Raw genomic sequence first — 22747 nt, 5'->3', positions numbered from 1 at the left:
ATGAGAACAGGGACCCTGGTGCTCCTCCAGCAGCCAGGCAGCTGGTGTAGAGGGCTCCAGGCGCCCTGTTGAGTACCGGATGAGCTGGGGAGCCAGGGCCGGTCACCCGGGATAGCTGGAGATGTTGACTTATCCTGGGGTGCCATGGGCCAAGGAAGGGCTTAGCTGGGACCTGGCCAGCTTGGGGTCGTCCCTGGGGAGGAGAGACCTGGGGCAGGGAAGAGGACACCCCACAGTGGAGCTCGGGGCTCCAGCAGCCCCTGATGGAGAAGAAAGCCACAGAGAGACTGTGGGTGCAGAGGGCATCGAGGACGGAGAGGACGGACCTGGAAGAACAGGCAAGTTTGGACAGAGTGGGCAGTCCGGCCTCGCCCACTGGAAGAAGAGGAGGTGTTGGTTCCCGGAGTCCATTCTGACCCACGGCCCAGTGCCTCCGCTGACTGTGCTGAGGGAGGGTGAATCACAGATTCCGTGTGGCTGCTGGATAGCTCTGGGCTGGACGCTGGGTCACCCGCTGACTGCGAGGTCCACTCACCATCACAGGGCCGTGGAGACGCAGCATGGGCCCGAGGCTCCCTGTGGGCCATTTCCATGGCTTTTCCATGAGAGAATCTGCCCCACCCTGGGGAGACTCTGATGTGAGGAGACTAATGTCAGATGCCAAGTTTGGTTGGCTTCCAAGGCCAAAGCCCTCGCATTATATTTCATGTGTTTTGTGGGCACCTGAGCTCTCTCGGAGGGATTCTGCATGGCGAGGGCCACATGAGGCTCCACCTTGGCCCGTGCCCACCCCATCTTGAGCAGCGGAGGCTCTGCTCCGCCGGACCGCTGGCCTCCCCTGGTCCTCGGCCCTCGTCCTTGGGCCCACCGCTGAGTCAGATTCGTGCCAGCTCTGCTGTCTTGGCAGCAGGCCTTCTAGTCTGACTTCCTTCCACACTAAGAAAGCTCATCCATCATCTACCTAGAACATGAACCATGCTGAGCTCTCCGTAAAGTTCTGGGGAGGAACACATGACATTTCACTGCAGATTGAGATGAATGACTTTTTTTGTGGCCAAACATTGAAACTCGTATGTATGTTTGAATAAACACAGCCATCTTCAGCGCCAGCTAGGAACCTGCCTTGCCCCTGTGGCTGCCCACACCCAGTTCCCATTGGTAACACTCCTCCGTGACTGTCCCCAGGGCCACTCTGAGGATATTCTTTTCACCTACTAAACTGAGTCTTCTGAGGGTCCGTCAGTTGTCTCATGTGTGTGAAAGGGATTCCTCAGGGGATTGGCCAAGTGAGCTCATATTATGTGGGAGGCAAAAACTTGAACTCAGGACCTCAATTGTCCAGGTTCAAATCCCAGTTCTGCCATTGGCTATGCAGACTTGGGCAAGTTATCCACCTCTCTGTGCTTCATCTGTAAAATTCCTGCTGCATTTATCCAGTTGTGTGTTGTTTAACGACAGGGTGCATTCTGAGAAATGTGGGCTTGGGTGATTTCATTGTAGATGTATTTATATAGAATAAGTTAACCATCTTGTCACTGGGCAGTATAATCCAAGAGGACCACCTTGTGTGTGGTCTGTGTTGTGTGTCCTTCTGCAGACATGACTTCAAGGAGTTGTGAGATGAATTAATAATGACAGCTGGCACACAGCACCTGTCATGGGCCAGGCCTTGTTGAGATGCTCTGCCTGGTTACTTAATGTCAACCTATGGAGACAGTTTGGAGCCATCCCTAGCTCCAGTAAACTCGTGCTCAATGCACCAAATAAGTTCTGTAAAGATTTGTTTGCTAATAATGTGTCAGAGGCTCAGGAACATAAGTTTTGACCTATTTAATGTTAACAGATTTCTATTTTGAATCTGCAAACTGGGGGACTGTAGAAACTCGAGGAATGTATAAATTGTACCTCTCGAGGTGTTTTCAATAGTTTTTAAATTGCTCACTTACTTGACACCTTTCTGGTCTCTGGCTGCCTATCATCTCCAGAATCAGTGCTGAGCACAGGCAGCCTGGAAGGCGAGCCGCACGCCGTCTGGATTCCTGCAGCAGAGGCAGCAGAGCTGTGCTCAGGGCACCCCTGTCACCAGCCTCCACTGGCATGGGGGCACGGTTCTTGGGTCAGTTAGGAGATGCTGCAAAGGCTGTAGCACGCGGCGTCACCCAGTTCTCCAATGAGATGCTGTGAGAGGAACTGCTCCCACGTCTCAGCCCAGGGAACGCCTTGCTTCTGCTGAACATCTCGTTGGGGTCGTCCTGTGGACCCCTTGAGCCTTGAGGTCAGATCTCTTGCCCGTTGCTTTGGCGGGTAGAAAGCTCAGGGGTCGGCCTCCAGAGCTGCCAGTGGCCACGGACGGCTTCTGTCTCCTGATGACTTTTCTTCTCTTGTGTTTCCTGATTTGGGTTCTCTCCCTTGGTCACCCTTCTGTCTCATATGCATTTCTGTGACCCACTTTAAACCTCAGAGAGTTTGAGGATGAGCAGGAGGGTGACATGTATTCAGAACACCGCACGCACACACAGCATCACTTCAGAGTTGCAGAGGAAACCCCGAGTCCCCGCCGCAGAGAGCAATCAGATGCCAAACCCCGGTCTGTCCACGGAGCTCTCTGGGGCTTGTTTCTCCCAGGCTCTGGATTCTGACAAACAGCTGTTGTTTGTTTGTTTGTTTGTTTTGGTACCAGGGATTGAACCCAGGAGACCTCCCCAATTAAAAAGGCCTCAGATTCGGTGACACTGTTTGGACCTATTGGGCTTGGCCTTGTCTGCCTTCTCGATTGAAATTCAGCTAATTTACAGTTTCCCTGATGTGCTTTGCTGTGTTCTTTCACCATGGATTCGAAATACTAGTGTGTTTCAAGAGTTCAGTGCTCATGGTCTCAAATCATCAGTACTCCAGCCGCCACACAGGAGCAGTTATGTGCTTGAGGCTCAGCAGGCCCGTTTAATTGGCAATGTCTGCCGTTACCAGAAAGGGGCACCCGCTCTCCACCGACTTCCTACTGAAGGTCCCGCGTCTCCCTACACTGTTTCTCTATTTCCTGGGGAGATGACAGTTGTGTGAAATGCCATGGGACAGTGTGAGACTGCTGCAGGGTCTGGCCTCCTCCAAGTGCATCTCTGGAGGATGGTCAGGTATTTGGGCTGCGAGGCAGGCGACTCCTTGACACCCTGGCCATGTCTAATTCCACCTCAGAATCCTTCATTCTGAGACAGTCGTCCCCTCTTGGGCTGACCCCCACCATATGTGGAGCTTCTCCTCGTGTGCCTCTTCCCTCTTGTTAACCCCTGTGTTATATGGGCTTGTCCAGACCAGGGTTTGGAAACAGGACCCAGACCTACAAATGTGAATTTGAGCGTACGGTTAAGGTGCAATGTTTTTGGACATCCTTAAAGGAAAGTGTCTTTGAGAGCAGTACCTTGAACTGTGCTTATTGCAATAAGGAAGTGTATCCCCCAAATGATAAGATACGTTTCATATCACCGAATGATCATCCACTGGAAAATCGTGTAATGCACAACCTTAGAATTGGCACGGGGACTGCTGCGACACACATGCACATACCAAGAACACAGCATTTGAAGGGGTGCTCTTTGCTAGCGCATGTTGATAGTGGTGTATCGAACACCCCGATCCTCTCGTGGTGGGGCCTCTGGGTGGGCTGTCATGGTGCAGGTGGGTTATGAGCCCTGGGGGTGGGGGAGTTCCTCCTGGTGACAGGTACTGCTAGAAGACACGGTGAAGGTGTGGCTGCTGGGCAGTGAGCAAGGGCAGGCTTCCAGAGTGCAGGTGTGCAGATGCACTCAGAACACGACTTCCAGATGGATGCATTGCAACTCAGGAATCCTAATAGGGTCAATTCTTTGCTTCTGCAGGAAGTGCCCTGAGTTATTACTGGGCACTTCGCATGTACACATCCTGGTTTGCTGGGGAGTGACCACTCTCCAGGGACGTTGTGGTGGGTCAGGATGAGGACCTTGGTGCACACTTTAAACCAGAGCAAGGTGGGCCGGGGATCTTGGTGCCCATCTTTCTTTTCAAAGCGGAGTGGCTGAGCTTTATTTGCGGAGGTGTTCTCTGCACAGGGAGGGCCATGCACCGAGGTGAGGTCACCCAGTGAGGTCTCCATGTGCCTCCTCCTGACTCTTACCTTTGTGTACACTGTCCCCTCCTATGTGAGACTGACAGGCCAGCACCTGCCACCCGGGGCTGTGGTGAGGACCATAGCTGGTAAGCAGGGCCACAGCTGTTAATGCTACTCTGTGGCTGTGAAGATTTCCAAGGGTGCCTGCAAGAGGACATGGCAATGAGAGTAGCTCAGGCCTCGCTAACCTGCATTGGCTGAGCTTCAGATCTGGCGCATCGGTTGACCTAGGTGAGCCTTGCCCCTCTTGGGGTTAGGGTTTCCTTGGAGTTATTATAAAGCCATTTAGGATGGCTTCCTCTAAAACTAAAGCTAAATACAATGGGGGAAGAGGCTATGTATATTTTTTTCATTGCCCTAAAGATACAAACTTTGAAATCAGCATCTGCTGGTCTCATTTGACTATTTGCTAGCATGAAAGCCAGGGTGGGAAATCTTAATGAGCTGAACTGCGTTAGGTCATTGTAAAATGAAAACAAAATAATTCTGGTAAGTGTTGCCCCTATTTTAAATATTTACACATATATTTTGGATAGCTCTGGCAAATGCATTTTAATGACTTATCCTGTCCAGATTAGGCGAGGAGATCTATTCCAATGTCATAGAAAAACCCTGTGATCCATGTCCAGAGTTCTTATCCTCAGGTATGGAAATTAAACTAATAAGAATGAAAAGAGTTGGGTACAGTGGCCCACACCTGTAATCCCAGCAGCTCTGGAGGCTGAGGCAGGAGGATTGTGAGTTCAAAGCCAGCCTCAGCAACTTAGAGAGGCTCTAAGCAACTCAGTGAGACCCTGTCTCTAAATACAAGATAAAAAGGGTTGGGATGTGGCTCAATGGTTCAGCACCCTTGGGTTTAATCCTCTGTACCAATAAATAAAGAAAGAAAGAAAGAAAGAAAGAAAGAAAAGAAAAGAAAATGAATAAATGGTATTCCGAAGGGTCCATGATCCTCAGTGTCCCCTATTTTTACAATTCTGCCCACCTCTTGGAGCGTTAGCTTTTCAGATGGCCAACTCTCTTGCTGGGGAAGAGTCGAGGGTGCCTGGAACAGGCTGCATTCACTCAGGGCTCCTGAATGGATGTGATGAGTGAATCAGGACTTTGTGGTTGTTGCTCTGATTACTCCCAAGACCCGGGTACCATCTACCATCTAAAATCTCTTTCCTAAACAACCAAATCCCTCTAACTTCTCCTTCTTAGTAACTTCTCTCCTTGAGACAAATACACCAAAACATGCACACTCCACCCAGCGGGTGGAATTTTCCAAAGGAATAGGGAAAGTCTCAAGTGAAGATATTCTGTGTTTTGATATTAGGATGGGTCTTTCAGAGATAAATGTCTGAAGCCAGGAAAAACAGCATCAAGAGGAAATAATGCATGTGCCGCCGCGTCGGAAACATACAGAATCCATGGGAACCCGGCGGTTGATATTTTTGAATTTCCTCTGTGTTAGCACAGCTGTGAGCTGGCAGCCGCAGGGCGGTGCCTTCCCAGGCCCTCTGGAGGGCCGCAGTCCTGGGCAGCCCTTGTTAGATGGCTGCTGCTTTCTCCTTCTGGTCCACACTGAGCTCCCTCCACAGGCTCCAGACACATTTGCAAGAGACGCTGAGGATGAGCTTATGTTCACAGTTTCCAGACACCAAAACACGCTTCCCAGGGTTCTGGGTTCTTGATTGGCCCTTCCTGTTCACACCCTGCCAAGGCCTATGGGTGTGCAAAGACCTCATCCCCCTCCAGCCCTGCCCCACCCACAGAGTGCCCTTCAGCCTGAGATAGGTTTGACCTTTCAGACGTGAAGGTCAGGTCCATGCCAAGCCTGTGGTTCTAGGATTCTACAAGTTCACTGCAGAGTTCAGCCAAGAGACAAAGGGCTCATTGGAGAGGAACCCTGACCTTAAACACTGGGGTAGGGATGTAAAATCTAGACAGTGAAGGTTCAGATTCCCCAAGAACATGGCAGGGAAGCATCGTGTTGAGATGGGGAGGCATTTCTGAAAGTCTAGCTTGGAGGTTAAACCCCTAATTCAGGGTCCCTGCTGCTGTGGGTCAGTCATCTGGAAGGCAGGGACACGTCTCTTGGTTTTCTGGTTAATCTGGCTTTCCCAGCTGACGTTCCCCTATTAGATCCAACTCTACCATGTTCTGCTGCTTTCAAATTTCACTTAAAACAACACAAGTTTCCTCTTCCTTCAAAAGTGTGTTGTGTTTTTCTGAGTGACAGTGGCCACCTTAGTAATGGCAGACCTGAGGCTGACTGCCGACTCCTCTCTGTCCCCGCAGCTACTCACACCCCTTCCCCAGGTCCCCGTGGGCTGCTGGGGTCCGCTCTCCAGCTGCCTCCCCGGCCTCAGCTCCCCACCCTGCCCTTCCTGCCGCAGGGTGGGTCTCCCGAGTCCAGATTCTGAGACTGGCCGTGGAGACAGGGAGTCCAACACAGGGGCTTCATTCTGAGGTTTCGAGGGAAATATCTAGAAAACCCTTGCTGGGTGCAGGTGCTGGCTCCTCGCTGTCGTGGTGAGGAGGACAGCCGCTCACTGCTCCTGCATGTGCTCCCGGTCGGCTCCCACGTGTAGAGCTGACCGGTGGTTTCAGAAGAAGGTGGCTGGAGAAGCAGGAGCCGGTGGCAGCTCGTCTCCCGCGAGTGTGCTCCGTGCTGCTTCTGGTGGGGCAGCATCGTGGCCGGCACAGGCTGCCATCGCCAGGCCCCCTAGACTGGGGCAAATGCAGGACTTTAGTTCTCCAGTTCTGGGCTCTCAGTCAAGGTGCCTTAGAGTCCTTGGGCTGAGATGACCTGGTGGAGAAAGGGAGAGAGGGGAAAGGAAGGGCACTGGGAGGGGCGCTGCTCTCCCCGTCTTCTCACAAGGGCACTAACGCCATCCCGGGGCTCCACCCTCACGGCCCCATCTAACCCCGACCCTCCCACAGCCCCACCTCTCAGTGCCATCATGAGTCTGATGGAGGGACACAGCCTCCAGATCTCCTGGGCTCTGCACCTGCTCTCCGGGGCCTTCTCTGCTCCTTCTGCCTCAGGCTCCTCCCCGTGCCCTTGCCTGGTTCCCTGTGACCCCAAGACCACGGAGCCAGCCCTTCAGTTGCCATAATCATGGAAGAATTTGTCTTCTCCCCAGGAACTCCCCCGATGAGTGCAGCGTGGCCAAAGGCGGGAAGATGGTGGGCAGCCCGGACACCGTGGGGATGAACTACGGCAGCTACATGGAGGAGAAGCACATGCCACCCCCCAACATGACCACGAACGAGCGCAGAGTGATCGTCCCAGCAGGTGAGGTGCTCACGGCTGCGCTGTGGCCGGCACCCACGCCCTCCTGGAAGGGTGGGCGGGTGCTGCTGTGTGGGAGTCCTGCTGTGGCCGTCGCCCTCCCTGGTCTGGGGTGGCCATGGAGAAGGGGGGCTGCAGAGTTCATCCACACAGGCCCAGGGCTCATGACTCCCCCAGAGCAAGGAAACGGGCAAGCCCACGTGCACACCCCGGCACATGCGTGTTGGACTTTATGACACGTGGGAGAGCCGCTGGCTTCCGACTCTGTCTTAAAAGTGTGCACACCCATATGGAAGGAGGGTGTCCAGGCAGGCACAACCCTCGGGTCACACACACTCACATGCACACACTTGTGCAGACGTGCATGAGTCCACGGAAGGCAACCTCCCCTCAGGGGAGCTGCCCTTCCCCGAGGTGTCTGTGTCAATCCCGTCTGTCAGGAGGTGTGGGTTTAATAGATGGCAGGCTCATTTAAAACACGTTCTCGTCCAGTACAATGGAGAGTGGGCAGCTACGTCCTGCACTCCGACACGCTCTTGGACGTCTGAAATTCCAGTTCTCGCTGGCCTGAAATGCAGACTGTAATGATCAGAGTGATTCTTTACCCCAGAGCTAATCCAAACTCAACCCAAGGAAGAGCTTTCTTGACTTTGAGGGAAATGCCCAGAACTTAGTCATTTAGCAAAACCACAGGAGAAAGAACGGCTTAAAGCTCCTGGGAGATCCAGGCTGCAGAAAACCGGCACTCAGCAACACAGCCAGTGCTCAGTGAGCACCTTCTCTGTGCTCCGTGTCATGGGAAAGCGTCTGGGGCTGAGATGTGCAGTCTTGGGAATGAGGATTCCCTGCTTCATAACTTCCCTGCTAAGAAATGATGCACAGAGAGGCTAACTAACTTTTCCAAGGACAAACAGCTGATAAGAGGCTGAGTCAGAATCCCCTCCTGTCACTCATTCTAGCCACCTGACCACCTTCAGATCTGCCACAGGCTCGGACTTGCTGTCACCTCACCCTAGAACCCTGGGTTCTAGGTCATGCTATACCTCTCTCCTCACCAAAGCTCTGAGAATATATAGCCTTCTGAGCCTGTCCCCACTGCTCCTGTCTGGAGTGCTCCCCACTGCACCCCGTGGTGCTCAGTCCCCTGTCTGTCTGCTCCTTTCTTTCCCTCATTCTCATCTTTCATTATGTCATACCTCAGTGTGAAAGTTCTCTTGCTACCTTCCTCCCTCCCCAGAGGTGACCCTGGCAAAGACCCTGTCTGCAGGACTGAGCGCAGTGCCTGCATGCAGTAGGTGCTCTGCAGGGCCAAGCGTAGTGCCTGCATGCAGTAGGTGCTCTGCAGGGCCAAGCACAGTGCCTGCATGCAGTAGGTGCTCTGCAGGGCCGAGCGCCGTGCCTGCGTGCAGTAGGTGCTCAGTGGATATTAACTGACACGGGGCACGGGTGGCTGCTGAGTGGCTCGGCATTACTCATTCCTGGTTGTCACCGTGGCAGAAGACGTGCATGGTGACACATGCCCACACTCCATTTCCCCGTGCCCCGGGTTCCCCTGAATCCATCTCTGTGAGCACAGTACAGACAGGATCAAAACCACCACGGCCTACTTCCCCGTGCCCTGCATCAGACCTCACCAGGGGCTCCTGTCCCGTGCAGAGGTCCTGTGCTCTGGGTTCCTCCCCAGTTTGTCACTGTGTGGCTTTCCGTGAACTGCCTGAAGCTGATGTGAGGAGGTTTGGTGTGAGGGGACCATCCTCTGGGTTACGCCTGACTTTGAAGCACATGCTGGAATTTATAGGAGACAGGGATGGTGCTGCCCGCTGCGTGCCTTAGGAGAAGGACAGAACTGTGGTGCTGGTCATTGGAAGGGGGCCGGCAGACATCCAGGGCCACCCATGCCAGCTGAGCTACTGCCCAAGACCTCCTGGCTTGCCACGTGCCTCGGCACAGGGTCAGTTCCCAGGGGATGGGAAAGGCTGGCCACATGGTGTCCCAGGCCCAGGTGCCTGTCCCCGATGTGGTGCCTGAAAAGCGTTGAGAGAACCGTGAGCCTGGAGGGGGCTGGGAGGCCGGCGGGGCCAGACTGGCTGGGCACGGACAGGGTGGGACAGGGGGCAGTAGAACCAGAGGAAGCCCACCTGCCTGCTCCCCTGCGCCCGGCTCTGGGGGGACATCGGGCTGCTGCTGAAGCAGGTCCACTTTGAGTTGTTTAAGATGAGAGAATATCTGAGTGTCCACATGCTTCTGTCCCTTATAGAAGGAGGAGGGGGATCCTGGAGTCCCTTTCACTGGTGAGGTTGATTTCTGTGATGCAGCTGTCTCCTTGGGGGGCATCAGACTTTGAGCCTTTCTACCTTTATTTCTTTGTAAATGATTTCTGTTTAGGAAAGAGGAGGTGTTTCTGTGGGGAAGCAGCCAAGAGCCAGGGTTGTCCCGTTGGAGTGCGAGCATTCCTGTGCATGGTGGGTGCTCACTGAAGGTGCTAGCGGGAGGGGACGGTGGCTCTGCAGATGAGCTGGGTTTGGTGCGAGGCTGCTTTTCCCCTGGGGAAGGGGCTCTCCTGCCCTCCCTCCCCCGGTTGCTTCACGCCAGCACAGGCAGTTATTCAGTTAACCGTGTTTGTAAGAGAGCTAGCTGTGGCTGATTTTGCAAGTTGTGAGTCTTTCAGTTATTGACCAAGTTTCAGGTGTGTGCGTTCACACATGCACACACACGCGCACACATGGGCTTCCTTGCACAATCTGGCCAGTCCTCCAGTGTGGCCACAGGGTTGCAGGACCTCAGGAAGTCCTACGAGATGCGTCCCTGTCCTCTGGTTCCAGCACAGGCACCTCACAGGCACAGCTTGGGCTTGGAGGGTTCCAGTTCCCAGAATTATCCAGATCCAGTTCTGTAGCGTCCACACAGCTCTTACTAGTTAGGAATGTTGCTTGGCACCCAAAAGTGCAAATCATAAAGACAGCCAAATGGGAAAAAGCACTTACTATTCCTAGGCATTTGTACTCTCCGTCAACTGCAGAGGCGTTCTGTCCTTCACGTCCTAGACATCAGAGTGGCCCAGACAGAGTCAGGAAAATGGGCGTGTGCACTGAGAGGTCACAGAACAGAGGGCTTGGGGCCCTGTTGGGGTCGGGATGGGGCACTTATATGTGAAACTCAGTTTTAAAAACTCAACTGAGGTTTTGAGATTGACTTTAATACTCAAGAGCTGTAAAGAATCCTACAATGTATCCCTAATGAATAAAAACCTACTGTCATTTGATATATTTACATGGCCTCCTACTTCAGAATGAATTTAAGAACCTTTACGTAAATATACACCAAAGAGCACTGTAGAATCAGCTTTAAAATAAATAAGGAGCGGAGTTGTAGCTCAGAGGTAAAGTGTTCGCCTACCATGCATGAGGCACTGGGTTCAATCCTCAGCACCACATAAAAAATAAATTTAAAAATTTTTTTAAAAAGTAAATAAGAAGCATGAATTAAGTCAGCATTTAACAGAGGGAAGCCAGGAGTGAGGCGCCTTGCACGTTGATACACGTGCGCACACGTGGGCATCGTGCTGTGTCCACGCTCCCTGTCCTGCTGCGGGCACATCCCCAGCAGCCCCCTTGTGAACTGGGAGTGGACAGTGATCTGAACACGCCTGACCTGCTGCATGCCCTTGCCCAGCCTGGCCTTCCCTAAACCTGCCCAGAACTCTGGCCTTCGCTACAGCTGGGCAGAACCCTCTGGCACAAAGCCTATTTTATAATGAAGCTTTGAACGTTTCCTGCAGTGACTTAAATACTGCACAAACTCGGGGAGCACAGAGCAGCCCCCTGGCCCCACCTGGTGTCACCCTGAGCCCCAAGCTGACAAGCAGATCAGGCCCCTCATGAGGCCCGGGTCCGGTGCTCTCTGCACCTGTCCACAGCCAAAGGTGACCTGGTGCCGCTCAGGCACCTGACTTCCAGGTGCTTCCAGCTCGGCCTCCCCAGCTGTGAGAATGGATTAGAGAACTGAGAGCCGCAAACGTGTCATGAAGTCTCATCAACGCCTGAGCTGACGATGGGTCCTGTCCCCTGTGTGCCTCTGGGCACTCGTGGCGGTCACTGCTGATTTAGGTATTGACGGGGATGTGCCAACCAAGCGGGAGACGAAGAGGAAGGCTCCATCTTCACCACTTTTCTCAAATGTTGCAAAATGCTGACCCAATGCAATTGGGCCTCTGGCTTTAGCAGCTAAGAGCATTTTGAAATACTTTTCTTTTTCCCTGTGTTATTCTCCAAAGTGCGGAGCAGCCAACTTCTCCAGAGCTCTACCTTTTTTCTCTCACATTTGTACTTTCATTTTTAACTCACTCACTTTGGGCACAGGCCCCTGTGGTGTCCAGCAGCCTCAGGGACAGAGCGGCCACGCTCCCCTCTTCCCTACTTCTTCATCCTCTCACTCACGAGGACTTGCACCTGACAGTGTCTCCTGTGAGACCCAGAGCCCCTCTCCACATACTCACGGCTGGAACTTCCTGAGCTGGCCAAAGCCCGTGGTAGCAGAGGAGACCCACCCCGACGTGGCGTAGGCAGAGAAGACGCAGGGTGTGTGGCTAAGACGTTCCAGACCATCTGAGGACTGCAGAGGGATACAACCAGAGGGCTCAAGAAGCTTCCTTGACACCAGCACCCCACATTCTAGGTCCCACACCGAGCCCAGGGTTCTCTGCCCCCCGTCCTGACCCTGGCCACGCTGCCTGCTGGGCTCACCTCTGCCTTCTCACAGCCCAGAGTCTTGGTCCCTGCTGTTCCTGCTGCCGCAATGCCCTTCCACCCTCTGGACTGACACATTCTTCAAGGCATCTTTGAAATTCACCCTGTCTCCAAGGTTGTGCTCAATTACCTCTGCCAAATTAACTGTTTCTCTTAGTGACATTTCCAATTCTTTAATTAACACACTTTATTTTGTTCATGTTGTGTTCTCTAATGAATATAGATACTTACTTATGTAAGAATATGCCATTTAATTCACAAGGGTTTGAGAAGCCTCAACTAAACTACTGGTAAACATATGACCCAAACAACAGATCCAATGGAAATTGGAAATTAATTAAGGCCATTAAAAATACCAGTGGAAACTAAGAGCAAGCGAAGGAAGGATAAAGTCATTCTGACCACAGGCTTGGATAAGATGCTGTAGTTATTCTTCTAGTACAAGCTTTGAGCTTCCTGGAAGCCAAGATAAAAAGAGAAATTGGGAGGAAATTATTCAAGAAGAAGTTTCATAGGGAAGGTGATGTTTATCTCGCATGGAATCCTAAAGGCAGGATCCCTTGACTTTCTGAGCGGGCTCCACTGAGGCTGTACACCTGAGCTCTTTCCCGCACAGTTGCAGCACTGTATTTCATCAGCTCGTTGCTTGTGACGTGGTGGCAAATGCTGAGTTATGTTAGTGAACAACTCAGAGCAGACAGGAGACGGACACCTGGAGTGAGTCTTTGGTGGGGTGTTTGCGTGTCGAGACAGGATTTTGAGTTCTGAACATGAAAGAGGACCACAGAACTCTTGCATAATCCTCCCTCAACTGACATTCCTGAACTGACCTTTGAAAGCAGATGCATGATAAGTAGTAGAACTGCCCACACCAGTGGCCAGTCTACTGTGGGTCTGTCTTACGGGCATTCTTTATTTACAAGCCTGTCTATTCTTTTGGAGAGGAAGCTTCCTGAGGTGGCAATGCAGGGTGTCTGTGTTCTTGATCACCAGAGAAAGCAGGGGGCATGTGGTCTGCTTGGGGGGGGGGGGGGTTGGCAGCAGTGAAGGTGACCTCTTGGGTTAACTATGACCCAGTTGATGAGTACCACAGACTCACGGGAGTCACAGGGTCCTCGGTGATCTTAATTCAGTGTCTTCTTTTAAACATGAGACCACCAAGGCCTAGAGGTGACGTGACTTTCCCAGGGTTGCAGGCACAGCTGGTGAGCCTACACATCTCTGCATCTTCTTCACCACACCACGGAGTACTCCCAAGACTCCGTCCCACCACCCGACATCATGGAAGGTGTCTCTGTGAGCTTCTGTTTAAGTTCCTGCTGTGGCAGGTCAGACAACGAAGCCAACTAAAGTGGACATCCTCAGTCAGAGTCAATTATATTTGTAAAGTTATCAGCTGAATAGTGGTTGGGTCACAGGAGAGAGTGAGATATCTATATATTAATATGGCAGCTGCAGTCTCTGGAGCACGCACAATTGTCGGGCGCTTGAACATTTAATTTGAGGTGTTATCTCCAAATCACCCACTGGTGTGGGTTCTATTTATTATCATCCCCCTACAGACAAAGAAACCAAAAGTAGGGGTGCTGGAAGGGTGCAAGGTGCAAGATGTCCTGGCCAGTGGTGAGGAGCGCCAGGACCCAGCCCAGTTGTGTGGACTCGTCTGAACCCTTGTTCCTGCACCACGCAGACACCCAGGAAGGGCACAGGAGAAGGGGTTCAGTTATGTGAAGGACCTGCAGGGTCCTCTCCCAAGAAGGCTTAGGAAGGAAGGAAGGGGTACAGAGGTGCCCACATGGTCTGCCATGGTGCCCAGCTGACCTGCACATGTCCACAGTGGAAGGACCTTGTCTGCTTTTCTTGAAACCCACAGTCTCCACTTTGAAAGGAGCTTGGATTTTACCTTGAGCAGCTGAGTAGAGGCTGATGAATGCACAGGACACGACTGTACAGGACAAGCGTCCCTTACCCGAGATGCCGGGCACCAGCAAGTGTCTCGGATCTTGGATCTTTTTTTTTTTTTTTAATTTATTTTTTAAATTTAGAACGTTTGCACACATGATGAATTCCTCGGGGGTGGGACCCAGTCTAAAACAGAAGTCGCTGTTTCACACACACCTCATGCACACAGACTGAAGGCCGTTTAGATACTCCTGTGCACGTGCGTTTTGACAGCAACTCACATGAGGTCAGGTGGGGAAATTTCCATGTGTGCTGCCATCTTTGAGTTCAAAAAGCTTTGTATTTTGGTGCCTTTCAGATTTTAGGTTTTCAGATCAGAGGGATGTTTAACCTGTAATGCCCATTTCACATGGTGCCATATGGATTGACTTTGACAATATATAGAAAGGGTTTAAATAGCCCCTAATACCTCAGAATGTGACTCTATTTAGAAAGAGTGTTTGCAGATTTAATCCAGTTAAGGCATATTTACCTAGTGTGGGCTTAATAAAATCACAGAAGTGGGAATTCAGACATAGACACACACAGAGGGGAGATGCTGTGGTTGCGCACAGTGGAGACATCATGTGAAGACGGAAGCGGTCAGAGTGAAGCCAGCACAAGGCAAGGGAGGGTTCTACCCACAGTCTCAGAGGAGCAGTGGCCCTGCTGATACCTTGACTTCGACTTCCAGCCTCCAGAACAAAGGGAGAATACATTTTTATTAATTTAAGGCACATAGTTTATGGCACTTTGTTACAGCAGCCATAGGAAACTGATACAGCTTGCATGTTGTAGTTAAAACACAGAGTGGATAAGGAAGCTCGAAGATATCTATGCCACAAGGACAGGGGTAGACCAAGGACAAAACTCTGGGGCATTGACATTTAAAGAAGGGACAAAGAAAGACAACCCAAGCAGGGAGAAATTTTCAGATGGAAGCCATTCTTTTGCTTCAACATTATGAACTCGAGAACATTGTCATGTTGCCAATCACTAATGGGAAGCAACAGGAAGGAAAAACAAAGGTCAGCATTGATCATTAGCTCAAGAAGAATAGAGCATGGCTGCATCCAGAGAGAGAAATTTGGGTGACATGTCAAAGATGTGTTTAGAGCCCAACAAAAATAATTTAGTTATATAAAACCATTTCTTACAGACTTAGACCCTTTCGTAGGAAGCTGCACAATTTATATGGGCAATTGAGCTTTGGACAGTTGATTAGTAATGCCTGGAGGGAAGCATACCAATAGCATGAACTGGGTTGATGGCTGCATTGAAAATGGGAAATGTTTGATTCTGTAACAAGTAAGCAGAGAATGATCTAGATTCCAGTAAAACCGACAGCTTAGAAGGACCTGAGAATAACACCTAGAGATGCAGCATGAAGTTCAACGTCTTTTTAAGTGACAGGTGGATGGGGAATAAAGAATTCCTTAGGGACTAAACAAGGAGGGGACTGAGAGGAGAGCAGCACCTTGTGTTGGCACTGGTTGTCTTGGGTGGCATGGATGGGGTGGGTACCAGTGTCCAAAGGGAGGAATCGAAGAGGAGAATAAGGCATGGGGAAGACGCAGCAGAAAACTCCTGGAAACAGAAATGGATAGATGTGAAAATAGGTGCATGACGTGCACTCAGGAGGCGGGTGGAACAGGGACTTGAAACAGCTGAGGAGTGAATTAGAGAAAGTAGACACAAGGACGTTACTCGGGGCACAAAACAGTGACATGGAGATGCAGAATATGGAACAATGTGGAAATTTCCATCTGTGCTGCCGACTTGGAAGTCAGGAAGGACGAGATGACAGCGTCCTGTGTGATCGGATGGAAGTCCCGGAAAGGAGAAAACCAAGAGAGCGGAAGAGATCAAACATTGGAACCGATGAAAGCTAAGACATTGACGAATGGTGAATAAGGCCAACCTGCAAATACAGTGACCCCAAGTCAAGCAGGACAATGCAAATCTGCCCACACTGACTGCATCCGGGAGAGACGGCGGAACCCCAAAGACAGGGCTGTGTAAAAGCTCTGCAGACCAGAGGCAGGATCAGTGACATTAAAATTGATCATATGTGTATAAATATATGTCTATATGCATGACCGATTCTGATACAATGGTTATTTATAGAACTCTACACCTAATAATTAGAGAAATGGATTTTAAATGTCAAGAGACATATACAAAGATTGGCTATGGATGGTGCTAGCAGAAAAGTACAAACCAGAATTTTTAAAAAATCAGTGCCATGTAGACCCCATTCGCTGGCCAGAGAGCAGTACAACTAGCAATTGGTAACAGGAGGATGAAGGGATCCACAAATCAACACTTTGAAGGGTCCAGAGGCAGCCTGGAAGGCAGGCCCGCTCCTCGAGGTGGCGGCTCCGTCCTCTGTGGAGGACAAAGGCATTGTCCCCGGCCAGCAGCCCTCTCTGTCCAGCCTGCTTCAGGAACGGGAGCCCCACCCTCCGGGGAGCAGACACGCTCCGTCTTATTTTTGCAGTTCTGAGAGTGTCTTGGACAGAGACGGGCCTGGGGCCTGGTTTCATAAACAAAGACCTCCCCAGGCCTGTGATACGGCTTGGAGACACATTTTATTCGATTTGATTTTTTGTCATTTTTTTTTTTATAATTGAGGGTGGCTTTTATATCAGGAAAGCATTAAATCACACTGATATTATTCAACAAAAAGGACACTCAGGACTTTCATTAACACCACCTTGGCCCTTGTTTAATCTTGCTCCTCTTCCCATCTCTAGAGGGGCCTTGGAAATACTACGCTGGCCTAGGTGAGGGGTGGCAGTGGCCTGGGGCAGTGTGCACCCTTTGGCCTGGTTTCAGTACCGACTTTATATTTTCCTGGTGCCACTGGAGCTCTCCTTGGTCAGACTCCTGTCTCATGGAGGATCAAACAGCTCAGCCCTCCCCCACCCAGTGCTGTGTCCCCGGAATGCCGGGAGCTGAAACTCCAAACCTCGGTTCTTGTGTTCCGAAGAAAGAAGATTAAAAGTCAGACCCCAAAAGTCATGGAGAGAACTTTATTATGAGCACCAGGGAGGTTAAAGTAAAGTGAGGCTCAAGCAGAGAGCACTCTCAAGGGAGACAGTGGCCGTCTCCACAGGACCGCACAGGAAACAGCGCTGTCTGCAAATGGACCACAGCTTGACGTTTCCCGGGAGAACCGGGCACCAGCCCCTGCACTCTTTGCCAGTCAGGGGTCAGGTGTTCAGCTCCTTCGTCATCTTGTGTGTGGAGTTTTTGACCTTAGTTGGTCCTCTCTGGAGCAGTCATGGTGGCCATCCTAGTCAGGGGGCTTCGTCTACAAGTCAGTCCCATGTTAAGTGGGCGCTGGGGTCAGTAGCTGAGCACTAACAGTAGCTTAGAGTAAATGCTTCTAACGCCTTCTTAGATTCAGTTACCTTCCTTTCTGGACAGACAGAGACACCTCTACCCATGATCCCTAGCTCCCCACACCTCAGTGGACCCTGTCAAGAGTCCGTCCCTCCAGCACTTGCCCTGGACTTCCCAGCCAGCGCCTTTGCTTCTGTTGATTTGCTGCAGAGTAACTGCCGCCCTTTGCTCTCTTGTCCAGTTTGAGATTTCTTTAAAGAAAACCCTAAAGTAATTTAAAGAACACCTCCTCCAGCACCTCGCTGCTCAGTGCCAGCCACCACCTGACCTTGGCATCCCCACCCCACCACGTGATGGACAGGAGACAGCGCATCTCCAGAGCGCCGAGCATGATGGTGCGCTTCACTTTATTCTTTGTTACATTTTAAAAACTTGGACATCCTGAAAGAGGAGTCAGAGACCTTATGGGTTCTTACCGTGTAACCCAAGACACGAGAGGCGGCCGGGAACCGTGGCCCTTCCCCTGGGCTCAGGCTTCGCTGTCCTCCTGCCCAGGAGACGCGCAGTGGCGATGACAGTTCTTTCCAAAACAGTGGCCGCAGGAGACGAAAACAAAACGACTTATCTTCCGTGGTTCGTGATTCCTCTGACAGCGGCCACTCCAAGAGTTCCTTAAAACAAAGCGATAAATCAGACTTTTGTGTTTAAAGGAAGAGGTGGCCCCAGCGATTAAATATATTCTTTCATTTTAGCGGAGTTTGAGACACAAAATCCAACATGTTGACGAATCCCTTTTCTGCTCCACGTTGTGGTTGGCAAAGTGTTTTCACATGCATTATCTCACTGACTTTTCAGGTTCCCTAACATTTCATTCAATTACCAACAGAAAAATAAAGTTGAATTCCAGAAATTCCAGTTTATGTTCAGTAAATGGAGGACTCTGAACCCCAATGTGCAAATCTGCGTATCCCGGCCCCAGTGAAGCCCTATGATTCATGGCCAAGTGTTCTGGGCCGGGGGTCGTTGAAGATGTATTTTGATCCCTCAGAACTTTCTAGTTTCACTTTCAGTCACTCCTGCTTGGATTCAAGTAATCTCTCTCTGTGATGGTGGGGCAGAGCGAGAGGAGGCCCGTGGAGGAGGGCAGAGAGACTCTCCTGGGGCTCTCTGTGGAGTGAAAGGTGACCCATGGATGGCAGCGGGGACCCAGCACCCTGACCCCCACCTTACGAGGCACTGTGTACCACTGCAGCATGCAGGCCTGGCCTGGGCAGCTGGGGGTCAGAGGGCGCTATGTCACTGGGGCAGGGCCATGTCTTCAGTCTCATTGTCACTTCTCTGCTCACAAGATGTGTCCTGTGAGAGCATCCAGGGCAGTTGCCCAAGGAGGGGACAAGGCCAAGTGAGGGCAGGAGAAGGGGCTGGTCCTCCGGGCAGTAGTTGGTGTGGGGCACAGGCACGGGGTGTTGGTTCTAGAGATGGCAGGAGGCTGTGGGTGGCTCCAGGGAGGGTGGCAGGTGGGAAGACAGCAGGGACTGGTGACCGAGGACTGCGAGCTTCGTGCTTGGACTGGCCCCTGGCCCCTGGCCCCGCTGCAGCACCCAGAGGAGGTCAGAACGGCTGTACCCAGACAGGTCAGAGGGGACGCCTCATTGCCTCTGCCAGTGTCCCTTTCGATTTTCAGCATTTGCTTATAAAACAATTTGTATTAACAAAATGTAAAGGAAAGTGAGACTAAATCTTTACACTCGTGAAAGAAATTTCATAAAAACACTTGAACACACACCGTCAGCCTCTCTATCCGTGGGTCCCACGTCTGCCAGTTCAACCAACCGGGTATTGAAATATGGAGAACAGAAATGTGTCTGAACTGAACATCCAGGGAGATTTTCTGGTCACTTCTGTAACTATTTACTTAGTATTCACGTGGGTTTGGTATTGTAAGTGACCTAGAGATGCTTCAAATTATGCAGGCGGCTGTGCATAAGTTATGTGCAAATACTCCGTCATTTCACATAAAGGACTTGAACATCCTCCAAGTTTGGCACAAGAACTAATCTCCTGAGAATGCTGAGGGATGTTCGTAATACCTGGTTTTCATTGTTTAAAATAGAAAATACATTTTTATAAATAATTTTAACCAAAATTTAGAAAGAGAAAATGTAGTTAATGGCAAAGAAAAATCTGAAATACCCTCTCCTTTCTCCAGACACAGCCAGTGTCATTTTGCTGCCTGGCCCCAGCTTCTTTCCCCACAAATTTCAAACTTACAAGACCCAGCTATATTGCAATACTGCTTTGAACTTTTAACTTAGCCTGCTTTGAACATTTTTTCAGATCCATTAATATATTTTAGCAATGGAGCTTTTAGTTTCTAAAATCACAGGAATATTCCTAAATGAACCACAACTTAACTAGTTCTCCTTTGCTGGAGGTGTAGGGGTTTCCGGTGTCTTGTTATTATAAACAACACTGCAAAGAGCATCCTTGAAAAGCCATTGTCTATTATTTCCTTAGGATGAACTTCTAGAAATGGGATGTTTAAGCCACGGACTGTGACCATGTTTAAAGACATGGAAATGTGTGGTCAAATTGTTTATCAGAAAGTTCGTAGAGATTTAGACTCCTTGGCAGTAATTGAGAATAGCCTTCCCCTAGAGGAACCGGAGCGTTTTAGAGGTCAGGACAACGTAGGTTGACTGCACCTCATCTCCTGAAGGACAGCTGACTGAGGTACGAGCACCCTTGGCATTGACTGGAAAACCAAGGAAGAGTGCACCACGGGACCCCAGAGAGACTGGACTTCTCTTCTGAATTGTCTTCCTGCAGTGCACTTCGCCTTTGGACTTGGAGCCCGTGACTTTTGGAGAGGTGTTTATTCAACATTTTGAGGACATGAAGAGGAGAAAATCCACTTCCAGAATCAACCAATTTCTAGGAAGTAGTTGTACCGAGGAAATAGCCCTCCCATGTTGTTACAAGCAAAACCAAATCAAACCAAAGCAAACGGACAGATTGACTAGTGCCTAACAGACTGGGGTAGGGCTGTGGAAGGTGGGGTGTCCCTCTGTGAGGGTTTTGGAGTGTCTTCAGCCCAGAACTGAGAATAAAGAGTTCAATTGAGGGTATCCTGGGACATCAATATGATCTGTTTTGGGATAAGGAAAAGTCCATATTTGCTATAAAAATAAAGCAGCCCAAAGGTTTGAGCATGCTGTCCCTGAAAGTAAAACCCCAACCCAGGACAAACAGCTTTCTGAACTTCAGTCAGCTGGACAGCGTTAGCCTTCGACATCACACTCAATTTCCACAGACATACAACCTGTTCCCATATGACAGAGCAGATGTACAACAGGGAACCCGCCCTCCTTGCTCTTCGCACCACCATTTGCCTTTTGGGAGACGTTTTCTTTGCAGTAAAACCAGAGCACCCTTAGCTTTCAGTGTCTGCACCTGGCTGCTGATTTAGAGCATGTCCCACGACTCACTGGTCTAGTGGAAGGTGCATGTGCCCCTGTGTCCCAGCAACTCCACACCGCAGTACTCCCACCTGGCCAGTTTCCCCCAGTTTAGAGTGAGGGCCTGGTGGAAAGGTGCTGTGTGGTTCAGCAGGTGGGGTGGATGCCGGGAGTCTGTGCTTCTAATTAGCTCCCCCCTCAAGCTGGGGCTCCCAGGCCGGAGGACCACACTTGAAGGGCGAGGTGCTGGGTGTTTGGTCTGAACCTTGGTGCACATTGGAGTCTCCAGCAGGGGCCTTTCACACCTCGGATGCCCAGGCTGCTCTCCAGCCTCAGTACACCAGGACCTCCGTGGTGAGGCACTGCAGGTCTTCAGTCTTCCCAGGTGGTTGCAAGGCTGGGGACCAGTGCAACCTCCTGCACGTGGGTGCAGGGAGACAGTGGGGATATTCACACAGAGGACGCCCAGGGCTGCTTCATGACTGACTGTATCTGCCTGAATTCACTGGGCTACATCTTGCAAGTAGAGTGCTGTGGGCCCAAAGCAAGCCAGATACCATTTATGTTAACTTCAAAAACACAAAACAATACGTGTTGTTGATATGGTAAAGAATCAAGATTCATAGAGGAAAGTGGCATGAATTCACTTCAGGGTAGTGGTGACTTCTGGGGTGTCCAGGAAGGGCATGGCAGACTCTGCTGTGTTTGAAATGACTTCTTCCTTTCAGCAGAGAGGAAGGAGAGGAAGGGAAGGGAGGAGGGAGGCAGAGAGTGAGAACCTGAGCAGGGGAAGGACGGGAGGGAGGGAAGCCCTGGTGATGGGCAGGGGCCTGTGCTCACCCTCACTCGGGTTCCTCCTGGCACACTCAGGTGGCTGGAAACGTTAGTGGGACATCTGGCTACAAAGTGTCCCGTGCCACTTCCTCATTTAAGATGACCAGAGGGTGTGGCATGCCTGGCTTCTGGGGCCTGTCCAGAGCCCAAGGTCAAGGCTCCGTGGCCCACAGGAAGCAGATGCAGGGGGAGAGGGGGCTCCTGGGTGGGGTCCAGAGAGTGGAGAGTGGCAGGACCAGGAGTCGGGCCCCTGCTGCCTGCCCAGGTGTCTCCGAGCACTCTGGGGAGCAGTCTCGGGGGAGACCCTCAGCTGGGGCTGTTTACAGTTCAGGGTCACCTGCTCTGGTTCCCTAGGGCCTGCCCTCCACGTCCTGCACCCGGGTCCCCTTCCACGTGGCAGTGGAGCGTGAAGACACTCTCTGTACCCTATGGGGTATCTGTGCTCCAGGCTCTGGAATGTGGAAGTCACTCACCGGCCCGGCTCCTGCAGGTGCCAGTTCATCGCAGGAAAAGACTAACTGGCAGCTGACAGCTAGCCGTGTGGCTAGGGTTTGGGTTCACCACCAATTCATGGTCAGTGTTTTTATTATTTTTCTAATCCATAGTGAGTATCCCCCTGCACATGTATTCTAACTCTCCAAACATCCCAGTAGTCTGTCAAGGAAGAAAAAGTTGCCTTTTTGTCTTATGCATTTTTAAATGAATAAGTTAAAATCAAAGTAAATGGAAAAACAAAGAATTAAAAATATCCCTGGTCCCTATGGGAAACTTTACCTGAACCCCAAAAGAGGTAGGTGGTATGCATAATCCTCACCTTCCAGAACAATCCATGTAAAGACATCTCACCTCTGTGGTCTGAGTCAATTCTCTTTCCCCCAAGATACTCTGGAGCAGGGGCTGAACCCTGCCTGAGGCTGGCACTTCTGGAGCAGGGAGGAGGCTGCTCTGGGGCTGGTCTGGGCTGGACTGGGGCTGGGGCTGGGGCTGGGGCTGGGGCTGG

The 22747-nt window shown here is 51.1% G+C and overlaps 1 protein-coding gene across 7 annotated transcripts in view; it reads left to right on the top strand.

Moving 5' to 3' along the window:
* Positions 1–22747, top strand: part of Erg (ETS transcription factor ERG) — a 155144-nt gene that overhangs the window by 112532 nt on the left and 19865 nt on the right. For all 7 annotated transcript variants that reach the window (XM_048803681.1, XM_048803683.1, XM_048803682.1 and 4 more), the window contains exon 3: positions 7273–7424. In XM_048803681.1, the coding sequence (XP_048659638.1) occupies positions 7273–7424 (152 nt within the window). The remainder of the gene's footprint in view (positions 1–7272; positions 7425–22747) is intronic.

This window comes from Marmota marmota, unplaced genomic scaffold (assembly GCF_001458135.2).
Source record: "Marmota marmota marmota unplaced genomic scaffold, marMar, whole genome shotgun sequence".
Lineage (NCBI taxonomy): Eukaryota > Metazoa > Chordata > Mammalia > Rodentia > Sciuridae > Marmota > Marmota marmota.
The sequence above is the reverse complement of the archived record's forward strand: the minus strand, read 5'-3'. Positions and strand labels throughout refer to the sequence as shown.